Source organism: Myotis davidii, unplaced genomic scaffold (assembly GCF_000327345.1).
Source record: "Myotis davidii unplaced genomic scaffold, ASM32734v1 scaffold753, whole genome shotgun sequence".
NCBI classification, from domain to species: Eukaryota; Metazoa; Chordata; class Mammalia; order Chiroptera; family Vespertilionidae; genus Myotis; species Myotis davidii.
In genome coordinates this window covers 1,707,875-1,719,613 of record NW_006286231.1, presented here as the reverse complement: position 1 = coordinate 1,719,613, position 11,739 = coordinate 1,707,875, and the positions used below count along the sequence as shown (strand labels likewise).

At 39.7% G+C, this 11,739-nt stretch overlaps 1 protein-coding gene and 1 pseudogene across 3 annotated transcripts in view; both read left to right on the top strand.

Annotated features, from left to right (window-relative positions):
• Positions 1-2,332, top strand: part of LOC107182076 — a 7,084-nt pseudogene extending 4,752 nt beyond the window's left edge.
• Positions 2,333-3,380: 1,048 nt separating this feature from the next.
• The window catches only part of ARL5A (ADP ribosylation factor like GTPase 5A), a 15,180-nt gene continuing 6,821 nt past the window's right edge, over positions 3,381-11,739 (top strand). For 2 of the 3 annotated variants that reach the window (XR_001512793.1, XM_006757377.2), the window contains exons 1-4: positions 3,393-3,557; positions 4,264-4,324; positions 5,534-5,681; positions 7,503-7,586. Coding sequence is in view for 2 of the 3 variants with exons in the window: in XM_006757377.2 (XP_006757440.2) it covers positions 3,419-3,557; positions 4,264-4,324; positions 5,534-5,681; positions 7,503-7,586 (432 nt within the window). In the remaining variant the exon portion in view is untranslated. Of the gene's footprint in view, positions 3,558-4,263; positions 4,325-5,533; positions 5,682-7,502; positions 7,587-11,739 lie in introns of all 3 variants that reach the window. The other variant, XM_015559806.1, reaches the window with a different exon arrangement.

Here is an 11,739-nt window from a genome sequence, read left to right as displayed (position 1 = left end):
ATGTTGTGACCCCCAACCATAAAATTATTTTCGTTGCTACTTCATAACTGTAATTTTGCTACTGTTATGAATCGTAATGTAAATATCTAATATGCAGGATTGTCTTAGGCGACCCCTGTGAAAGGGCCGTTTTACCGCCAAATGGGTCGCAACCCACATGTTGAGAACCGCTGCCTTAAGCCATAAGCCTAATTCAGAGCAAAGCCCTAACTCCCTTGAATTCTCTGAAGGCTGAGAGGTGAGGAAGCTATAAAAGAAAAATCTGAAGCTAACAGAGGTCAATTCATGAGGTTTGAGGAAAGAAGCTGTTTCCATTATATAAAAGTTCAAGGTGAAGCAATCAATGTCAAAGCTGCAGCATGTTATTCAGATTAGGTTAGTTAACGAAGGTGGCTACACCAAATAACAGATTGTATTGATGAGACAGCCTTTTATTGGAAAAAGATGCCATCCAGGAGTTTCATAGCTAGAGAGGAGAAGTCAATGCCTGGCTTTAAAGCTTCAGAGGACAGGCTGACTCTCTTGTTAGGGGTTAGTGCAGCTGGTGACTTTCAGTTGAAGCCAGTGCTCATTTAACTATTCCAAAAATCCTAGAGCCTTTAGAATTATGCTAAATCTACTCTATGTGCTCTAGAAACAACAATGGTTTACTGACTATTTTAAGCCCACTGTTGAGACCTACTGCTTAGAAAAAAAGATTTCTTCAAAATATTACTGCTCCCTGACAATGAACCTGGTCACCCATGAGCTTTGATGAAGGTATACGATCAGATTAATGTTTTCATGGCTGTGGACACAAATTTCATTCTGTGGCCCATGGATCAAGGGCTAATTTCAACTTGCAAGCCTTATTTAAGAAATACATTTTGTGCCCTGGCCAGTTTGGCTCAGTGGATAGAGCATTGGCCTACGGACTGAAGGGTCCCTGGTTTGATTCCTGGTCAGGGCACATGCCTGGGTTGCAGGCTCGATCCCTGGTGGGGGGTGTGCAGGAGGCAGCTGATCAATGATTCTCTCTCATCATTAATGTTTCTATCTCTCTCTCCCTCTCCCTTCCTCTCTGAAATCAATTTTTTTAAAAAAGAAATACATTTTGTGACCTGGCCAGTTTTGTACAGTGGTTAGAGCATCAGCCCATGGATCAAAGGGTCCTGGGTTTGATTCATGTACTTCAGATGCAGGTTCCCCAGCCCTTGTTGGGGTGCGTGCAGGAGGCAACATTGTGTCTCTCTCCCATCGATATTTCTCTCCCCGCCCCCCTTCTACTTTATAGAAATCATTGGGAAAAATATACTCAGATAAAGATTAAAAAAAAAAGAAATACATTTTGTTAGGTTAGGGGTGCCATAGGTAGTGATTTCTCTGATGCATCTGGGCAAAGTAAATTGAAAACTTTCTGGAAAGGATTCACCATTTTAGATGCCAGTAAGAACATTTATGACTAGAGGCCCAGTGCACGAAATCCATGCACTGGTAGGGTCCTTAGTGGCTGCCGGCTACCGCCAGGTACTCCCTTCCTTCCTCCAGCCACCTGCCCCCCACCGCTGCCATTGGTCGCCACCTGCGGGGCCTGATCGCCCTGCCACCACCTGGCTTCCAGGTGCTGAGGGAACATGGTGGCAGCCCCAACCTCCACTGCTGCCACTGGTCACCGCCTATGGGGGCCCGATCGCGCCACTGGTTGCCCTGCAATTGGATGGGTGGAGCATTAGGCCCCTGCCCGGCTCCCTCAGTGTCTGGGAGCCCGGTGGCGGCAGGGTGATTGGCCCCTGCCTGGCGACCAGTGGCTTGCACCTGCCTTGGCCTGGTGCTGCCCACTCACCTGCTCCACCATCCTGCCTCTGTCCAGCTCTTGTCAGGGCCCATCAGGGTCTGCAGCACCTCCACTGCTGCCAGCGCCTCCTCACCAATGCCTGCCATGTTCCATGCCGCCCCCTGGTGATCAGTGCACATCATAGCAAACGGTCGAACTCCCAGTTGAGGGGACAATTTGCATATTAGGCATTTATTATATAGGATTAATGAGAAGAAGTCAAAATATCAACATTTACAAGAGTTTGGAAGTTTATTCCAATCCTCAAGGATAATTTTGAGGAGTTCAAGACTTCAGTGGAAGAAATAACTGCAGATGTGGTAGAAATAGTTAGAGAATTAGAATTAGCCTGAAGATATGACTGAATTGCTGCAATCGTATGATAAAACTTTAGTGGATGAAGAGTTGCTTCTTATGGATGAGCAGAGACCATGGTTTCTGGGGATGGAATCTACTGGCAAAAATGCTGTCAAGAATGTTGAAATGACAAAGGATTTTAGAGTATTATATAAACACTAGGGGCCCGGTGCACGAAATTCGTGCACTGGGTGTGTGTGTGGGGGGGAGTGTCCCTCAGCCCAGCCTGCCCCCTCTCACATACTGGGAGCCCTCAGGCGTTGACCCCCATCACCCTCCAATCGCAGGATCGGCCCCTTGCCCAGGTCTGACGCCTCTGACAGAGGTGTCAGGTCTGGGCAGGGGATCCTCATTTCCCCCCATCACTGGTTCTGCCCCCAGCCCAGGCCTGATGCCTCTGGCCCAGGCGTCAGGCCTGGGCAGAGGACCCCCAGACCCCTCCGATTGCTGGCTCTGCCCCTTGCCCAGGCCTGATACCTTGGCCAGAGGCGTAGACCCCCATCACCCTCCGATCACCAATGATCACCAATCACCAGATCGGCCCCTTGAAGATCTCCCGCTCTGACCCTGCCCAGGCCTAAAACCTCTGGCTGAGGCATTAGGCCTGGGCAGGGGACCCCCAGCTCCCTGCGATCTCCTGCTCTGCCCCTGCCCAGGCCTAATGCCTCTGGCCGAGGTGTCCTGCCCGGGCAGCGGGGACCTGCAGCTGCAGCGGCCCCATGATCGTGGCCTCCACTTTAGGCCCAGGCAAGGGACCCCTAGCTCCCCGGACTGCCAGCTTCGACTGTGCCCAGCTCCCATCGCTGGCTCCACCCGTACTTCCTGCTATCACTGGCCAGGGTGGCAAAGGCGCCTGATTCTCTGATCATGGCTGGGGGGCCGCCTTTGCCCTGCTCCCCGGCTCTTAGCTCCCCCCTGGGTTTCCTATCACTGTCAGTGGCAGGGGCCTTCTTCCTGCTTTCCCTTTCGCCTCCCTGCATTGTGCCTACATATGCTAATTAACTGCCATCTTTGTTGTCAGTTAACTGCCATCCGAGTTGGCAGTTAATTTGCATATAGCCCTGATTAGCCAATGAAAAGGGTAGCGTAGTAAGCCAATTACCATTTTTCTCTTTTATTAGTGTAGATAGTTGATAAAGTCAAGGCAGGGTTTGAGAGGATTGACTCCAATTTTGACAGTTCTTTGTGTAAAATGCTACCCAGCAGCATCGCATATCACAAAGAACTTGTTCATGAAAGGGTCAGTCCATGTGGCAAACTTCATTGTCTTATTTTAAGAAATTGCCACAGCCACCCCAACCTTCAGCAACCACTACCCTGATCAGTCAGCAGCCATCAAAATTAAGGCAAGCAAAAAGATCACTACTCGTGGAAGGCTCAGATGATGGTTAGTATTATGTAATAATGTACATTGTTTTTTAGACATAATGCTGTTGTACACTTGGTAGACTATAGTGTAGTATAAAAATAACGTTTATATCCACTGGAAAACCAAAACATTATTTGAGTCATTTCATTGCAATATTCACTTTATTGTGGTGGTCTAGAACAGAAACCACAATATTTTGAGGTATGCCTGTATTAAAAAGTGTGAATAATCTAACCCTACTTTTGGGAATAAATGGACTTTTTTTTACCATTGAGTTGGTACCTTTATCTTTGAGCCCATTCCACAATTATGTCTTAATTTTATGGTTCTCACCGTGACCCACATGACATATGTTAAAATTAGGAAGCTGTCAAAAATAGCCATTTGTGCTTTATTGTAAAAACAGGTGAAAACTCATATAGAGACAAGTCTTGGGAGGGAGTAAAGTTGGTAATGATTGTGGCTTGTAGGTGTTCAGGCAGGATGAAGAGGTGGAAGATTTCTGGATCATGGAGTCCTATTGGGATGCCCTCTAAAGAGATTTCAGACTGCTCCACAGAAGTGGTGGGGAAGGCGAGACAATGGCTCACTTCTGCTGGTCTTTTGAGTTAAAGGTTAAGGTGCCATGCACTGAGTTATACCATAGCTGGAAAGAATGGATGAAATAGGATATTTAAAAATTTTGTTTTTCATTAATAAATCACTGGTGTCTCGTTTATTTCAGAGCACAAAGTTATCATTGTTGGGCTGGATAATGCAGGGAAAACTACCATCCTTTACCAATTGTAAGTAATAACTATTTTCACATTTTTATTTTATTGCTTACTAGAGGCCTGGTGCATGAAATTCATGCATGGGTAGGCCTGGCCAGCAATCAGGGCCAATCAGGGCCTTCCTTCCCCTGGCTGCTGGCTGCTGGCCAGGGCCTTCCTTTGTTCTGAACCGCCCCCTGGTGGTCAGTGCACGTCATAGCGAGTGGTCGAACTCCTGGTTGGTCAACCTCCCAAGGAGACAATTTGCATATTAGCCTACTATATAATAAAAGCCCAGCGACCATTACGGTGGAACGACCAGAACAACGAGTCACTATGACGCACACTGACCACTAGGGGCAGATGCTCAATGCAGGAGCTGCCTCTTGGTGGTCAGTACACTCCCACAGCGGGAGTGCCGCTCAGCCAGAAGCTAGGCTCATGTCTGGCGAACACAGTGGTGGTGGCGGGAGCCTCCCGCCTCCGCCGCAGCGCTAAGGAGTGGCGAGCCAAGCGGTAAGGAGCGAGCAGGCGAGTGGTTAGGAGCAAGCACTCAGGTGGTTAGGAGCGATGGATCCCAAATTGCGAGAAAGGGCGCAGGCCGGGCTGAAGGACACCCGCCCATTCCCCCCCCATACATGAATTTTGTGCATCGGGCCTCTAGTTTATTATATAGGATAGTTACTTTTTCTGCCTGAGTGATATTTGATTAATGAAAGCAATAAAAAGTTATATGGAATTTAAGTTACTCTAGAGTAGGGGTGGGGAACCCTTTCTGTCAGGGGCCATTTGGATATTTATAACATCAATTGAGGTGCGTATAAAATTATCAACTTAAAGATTAGCCTGCTATATTTGGTCAATAATTAACTCATCCTAATGCCTTGGCAGGGCAAGAGCCAATTATTTCGTGGGCCTTATAGGACCTGCGGGCACAGACGCTCCCCACCCCTACTCTAAAGAGTTGATACTTTTATGACATTGGTTGTTTTGCTGTTAGAAAGTAGAGAAATATGTGTTTATGTAGTTTCCTAGAATTGAATTTAGAGTATCTCAGATAGTCCACTACCTAGTTCCCCCTCTGTTTAAACCCTTAGCTCACTCTTATGAGCTACTGGAAAAGGGACATTTGGGTATAATATATAAAAGGAGGTCATACTGACTGGTCCCTTGATTGAAAAATATTCAAACAATCTAACTTCCTAGCTAGTTGTAACATTTTCAAATTATTTTTTTTTTCAGTTCTATGAATGAAGTTGTACATACATCCCCTACAATAGGAAGTAATGTAGAAGAGATAGTGATTAATAATACACGATTTCTAATGTGGGATATTGGTGGCCAAGAATCTCTTCGTTCTTCCTGGAACACTTACTATACTAACACAGAGGTAATGTTTCTTTCTTTCTTTTTTTTAATTTAAATTCTTTATTGTTTAAAGTATTACATATGACTCCCCCCGCCCTGCCTCCTCCCCCCAATTGACCTCTCCCTGATGTTTCTTAATATATTAGAACTTCTATGAGCAGAACGCTTGGAAAACACCTTCTAGATATGAACTCTTATAGTTAATCTTTCTGAAATATCACAGTATGTTAATAGAAGTAGATTTTAAACACGTAGAATCTTTGATTCCCTATTTCAGGGTCATTGTCTTGTATATCCACTCTCATTGAACCTCTGTAAGGAGAATTGGTAGTTGGTTAGTCTGATTATGTATTGATCCCAGAACTTAAGTAGTTGTTTTTATAATGAATTCCATCTCACAGTTTGTAATATCATTTCTTTTTTACTATTTATTTTTGTGTAGAAGAAAACTAGGTAAAATCTGGTGGTTTCAGTCCTGGCCAAAATTTTACCATGTATTTTATTTTATGCGACACAATTGCACATTAAAGAATTTTTTTCCTTTTGGTTCGCAAGCAATTTAGACAAAACCATGATTTTATTTCCCAAGAGGAAATGTCAGACCAGTGACATTTCAGACCTTCATTGTATAGACCTTGCAAATTGAAAGCCTGTGGCAGTTGCTTTTATAATGCTGATTATAAGTTAATAAAATTCAAAATGTTTGCAAAGGTGAGTAATGTCATTAGACACAATTAAGTGTTTCTGATGACCTGATCCCCTAACACTCCATAATGCATTTGATCATGTATTTTGTTTTTGGTTTTTTTTGGAGAAAGAAAGGTAGATATGGTTACTATTCCCAAATATAATGCTGCAGGTATCAAATTCGTGCAACAGTTTGAAAATTAATAGCTTTATTAAAGTACCTTGGAATAGAATGAGTCTGACAGTAATAAAACCACTTATCAGTGAGGTTTCAAGTGAGAGAAGAGGTAAAATAGTAGCTCTCTTATCATTATGGTTCCTGAAATCTGTAGAATAGAAAAGACTCTGAAAATTACAGGGGTTTATTTGGAAATGAAAGGCTAGTTCTAAAAAATGAATAGTGCATGTTAATAATAGGCCGTCAGAATTAACTCGGGCATCACAAATGCCATCATAAAGTGACTATATCTGCTCCCGTTTCCCTTTTGGTGGGCATGGCATTAGGAAGAGGTGCAGTGTAGTGCAGTCCTGTACAGCTCCTTCACAGGTTTTTCATTGCATCTTCTGACACTAGTCTTACCAGTTCAGGAGAGAGTTGTGCTTGCCAGTAGCAGGTACCATTTATATAAGGAAGAGAGCATGGCTTTAGCTATAGATTTGTTCTTGCAATTTGTTGATTTTAACTGTCATGTTACTTTACTCCCAAACCCATTCCCTTTTGGATTTTCAAATTGATATTAATATAATAAAATAAAAACTGTCTAGAAGTAACTTAAGTTTATGACCGTAATATATTTTTTCTTGACTTATAGTGTAAATAGATGGATATAGTCTTGTTAGCATTCAAAATACTAAATTAGGAAACAAATGTGTTTTATTGGTTAAAATATTAGCAGAATATTCTGATACTATGTTAGTATGTGTTCTCTTTTCTCCTATTTTTCTCTTAAAATTTAGTAAATATATTTGAATTCAAAATGGATCAGACCTTTAGGCTTTATGATGTATATATAGGTATCTGTGGTTTTCCAATAATACCATACCATAAGGTTCTAATTTCTTGATAGTTATAGCCTATAAATCAAATCAGCACTTCATAAATTTTACAATATATAAAATTACATAATCATTAATGACTTTTTTGTAATTCTTTTAGTTTGTAATAGTTGTTGTGGACAGTACAGACAGAGAAAGGATTTCTGTAACTAGAGAAGAACTCTATAAGATGTTAGCCCATGAGGTAAGTAGGACTCTGGCATAAGATGTGTCTATGAGATATTTCTGTCACATTTCTTCTTTCTACTTTTCAGGAGGATACTATTTCAAATGAAAAGAAAAAGTTATTTATCTGCTGGCCATGCCTGCTTTATAATTTTGACACTTCTCAAATCGGAAGTGTATCTGAAAGCAGCAAAAAGAATGTGAAGTCATTTGTAGAATCTTATTTCACGTATCCCAGATAAATTTGGTATAGAAGTTTTCCTGAGTAAAAAAGACCTAAATTGGCTTTCCTTTTACATTTTGAATAAATTAATTATACAGAGTATTATCATTGGAAATGAAATTTTAAAGTCTCACAGATACATAGCAAGTCTTGATTGTAACTCAGTTGTTATACTAATATTTAAATGTGGTTGCTCTTAGGTTTCTCCGATATTGTCCTTTGACTAAACAAACTATATGACTCTCCACATTTCAAAGTCCTTGAGAAATATTACTGGTAGCATAATTTAAAAATTGAATAAACTGAACAATATAGTCAGTAATGATAATAGTAACTATGAAACCACATAATATTTACTATAGTGGCAATTGATTATATTTTTATTGCAGATGGAATAAATTTATTTATAGATGGGAATAGGAAAATGAATATTTAGATGTGTGTTATATAATTTTAGTGGAATTTTAATAAAGCTTAAAAATCTGGGATATCTTTATAACAAAGTTTTATATTTGAATATTGATTTGATGATTTGCATTAAGAATTTTGGTATGTTTCAGGCAACTGTTCAAGACTTAAGAAAGCTAGTAAAGTTGTTATGTAAGTTGAACTTCCTGTTTTCCTTGTGATCATGCCCACCAAGATGCACTTTCCCCTGTTTTAAACTGATTTGAGCAGCTGTGTTAAATCCCTTGAGTTTTTGGTTTTTTTAAAAATGCATCTTGCTTTTGTGCGTGCACTTAACAAGTTGCGATTCTACTTTGTGAAACAATCTATAAAAGAGGCAGAACACTAAGGAGTTTTTTCATTTCCCCTTTGTATTTTACAAAAATATGTTTTTTCAGTTTATACCAAAGAGTTGTTTTATGTTCTATGAAGACTTTGGAAAAAGAAAACTAAGACACACATATTTGTCTTAGCTCAGTTTTTTAGCCTGTTAACAGGCAGCCTCCCTATTTGATTCTTACTCTGATTGGCCAGTTATATAAGGATCAGTATAGAAAGTAGTAGCGCTCAAACAGTCACTGAATTCTACTTGGTTGGGGCCGTTAACTTGGGCAGGCCAATATGTGACCTAACCAGCTTTTTAAGAGCCAGGCTTTGAATTTAGGCATTTTCATCATTCTTGCTATTGCTGAGGGTGGGGAGTGAGGGGAGTGGGGGACAAATAGGGCATAGTTAGAAAATGAAAGGAAACTGAATGGGAGATTACCAGAGAAGAAAGGAATTGCAGATGAAGTTGAGAACTAGAGTAAGACACTTAAAAGGGTCCAAATAGAGTTCTGGAGGGGAACAAATGGATCAAAGAATAGGATGTATTAATGAAAAACAAATTTTCAATGGGGTTAGTCAGATGTTTCATACCACAATCACCAACAGAATTTTATCACCATCACTGATAATGATTCTTTACATGCATTACTAAATACAGAGCTATAAAATGTTTTTCAGTATTACCGAAAGCTTCCTCTTAAATAAAGTGCAAAACTTAGAAGCTCATGAATTTTAAAATAGTTCCAAATACAAAAGGACAGATGAAATTTTATTCAGAATGACTCAACTTCTAGGAATTATCTTCACAAATGAAGCTTTGAGGAAAAAATTGACAACTACATATGGCATATAGAAGATGCTAAGTAAATATATCTTGCATGTGCTATTACTCATCTTCTTGACTAAACTGAAAACAGTTTTTAGACTCTTAGGACCAGAAATCAGTAATATGTAGCAGAAAGTTTTTTAAAGTGCTTAAAATGGCTGATGAATAAAAGATCACAGCTGTTCACCTTGTACTTTGACCTCTTGTTAAGTCAAGTTGTTGAACAGCCTTAATCCTATATAACTTTTTACTGTTATCATAAGGCATAATTGGTGCTGAATAATAAAAAGTAAAGGACTATTTTCTTTGCTCTCTTCCTAAGTATTTAAAAATAGGTAATATAGCTGCTGTTGTTTTTTTTTTTAATTAAGAACCCCAAATAAAAAAAAATTGAGTCTATAAGATCTAGAAAAATTATATTCAATATGGGGTTTTTCAGTGTGTTTTTGAGACCTTTCAACAAAAAGGCTTTATTTCTTATCCTTTCAAATTGTAGTCCAGGGGCTTCTCCAAATAATTTAATCACTAGAAATGAGGAATATAGATTACTTACAAATAAGGTAGTATAAATTTATGTTTCCTAAATTGTGCCAAGTTATTTCTGTTGTCAAAATTTTGTTCTTAGAATGTGCCAGCATTACCAATCCTGACCTATATAAAAGGTTTCAACAGACACTAGCAAGAGATATTGAAACCTGGAAGATAGGAAGATAGGAATTAAATCCATGGAAAGGCCATCTACTCAGTGATTCAGCCACAAATCAACTATTGATGCTGTTCCATTTCCATTTAAGATAAGAGAAAAAAAATACCTGTATCCTTGATAATGAATATATATATACGTATAGTCCATCCATTCAGATTTTTGCCTTTTATTATATAAACAGGTAAACTGAACTATAGATGAAACAAATTGAATGAGAAATCTTAAAAATTAACATTGTAGTATTCTTTTCTGACCATGCTCTTCAGGTAACTCATTAACTGTGTTACTATAGCTGCCAACCTGCAGAGGGCACTGTAACTAAAGTCAGTCTCCGTTATTTTAAACCTTTTGCCTAAGTCCTCTTACTCCTTACATTTTTTATTTACATCAGAAAGAATCAAAGAAGCCAATGAAACTATTTTAACAAGAGTAAAATAATGTGGAGCAATATCAGTTTGTACCCATTGAAGACTTTCCTGCTTCAAGCACATATACACATGATTGAAAACAAAATATCCCACTAAAATCCCTAAGAAAGATGGCATTCAACACAGTTGAGAAAACTTGCAAGCATAGCAACCAGACCACAGCATCTCTTCATATATATAGGAAGAATTTTATGAGAGTTTAATCCATGGAGTGTTTCCATCATTAGTTCTTAGTCCATGATCTATGAATGGATTTTAGAGTATCTATTAACACTTTAAAATTATACATATACTTTTTTTGCATATATACAAATGTGCATTTTTATGAAGAAGAGGTCTATTATAATCATCAGTAGATTATCAGGGAAGTCCCAGACTGTAAAAATGGTTGCAAGAGGGAAGAGTGGAGTAAGTCAAAGGAGGCCAAGAACCCTGGTCTGTGTATTGAGTAAAGCATACCAATCACTTTGGGGCATGCACACGGGTAAGGTAATTATTATTTTGGAGGCAGTAAATGAACTAATATTTGTTGAACTGTCACCAAAAGCCAGGTACTGAACTGAGTAGTTTAAATGTAATACTTTATTTGTTAATTAAAACCACATCCCTAAGAGTTAGGTAGTAGTCTTAGCATTTTACAGATGAGGGGCAGTAGCTACAATAGGAAGATCTAGGCTAAAACTGGGTCCTGTCATTGAGTAGCTATATGACCTTGTCTGAGTTACTTACATCTGTCCTCATCTGTAAAATGGGACTAGTAAAGCCTACCGTATAGCAATCTTGTGAGGATTAAAGAGTTTTTATTTAGAAAAAGATTAGTGTGATGGGTGGCTTGCTCAAGTTAGATACTCAATAAATGTTGGTAATGAGGAACAAATTCAGAAAGGTTAAAAAACTTTCCTCAGAATCAAAAAATTGAAGTGGTAGAACTTAGTTTATAAGTTTAATGCCAATCCAAGATGGCCATATCAAGTATTCAAATCTAAGAAATCATCATGGACAAAGACAGAGGAGCTAGGTCTCAGAAAAGGATAGGGGTGGTTTAGGATAGCACCATTCAACTGAGAATGAAGCCCTAAGTCTCTAAGGCAGGGGTGGGAACCTTTTTTCTTCCAAGGGCCAATTGGATATTTATAACAACATTTGCAGGGCGTACAAAATTATCAACTTAAAAATTAGCCTGCTCCAGTGTGGCTCGGGTGGGTGAGTGTCATC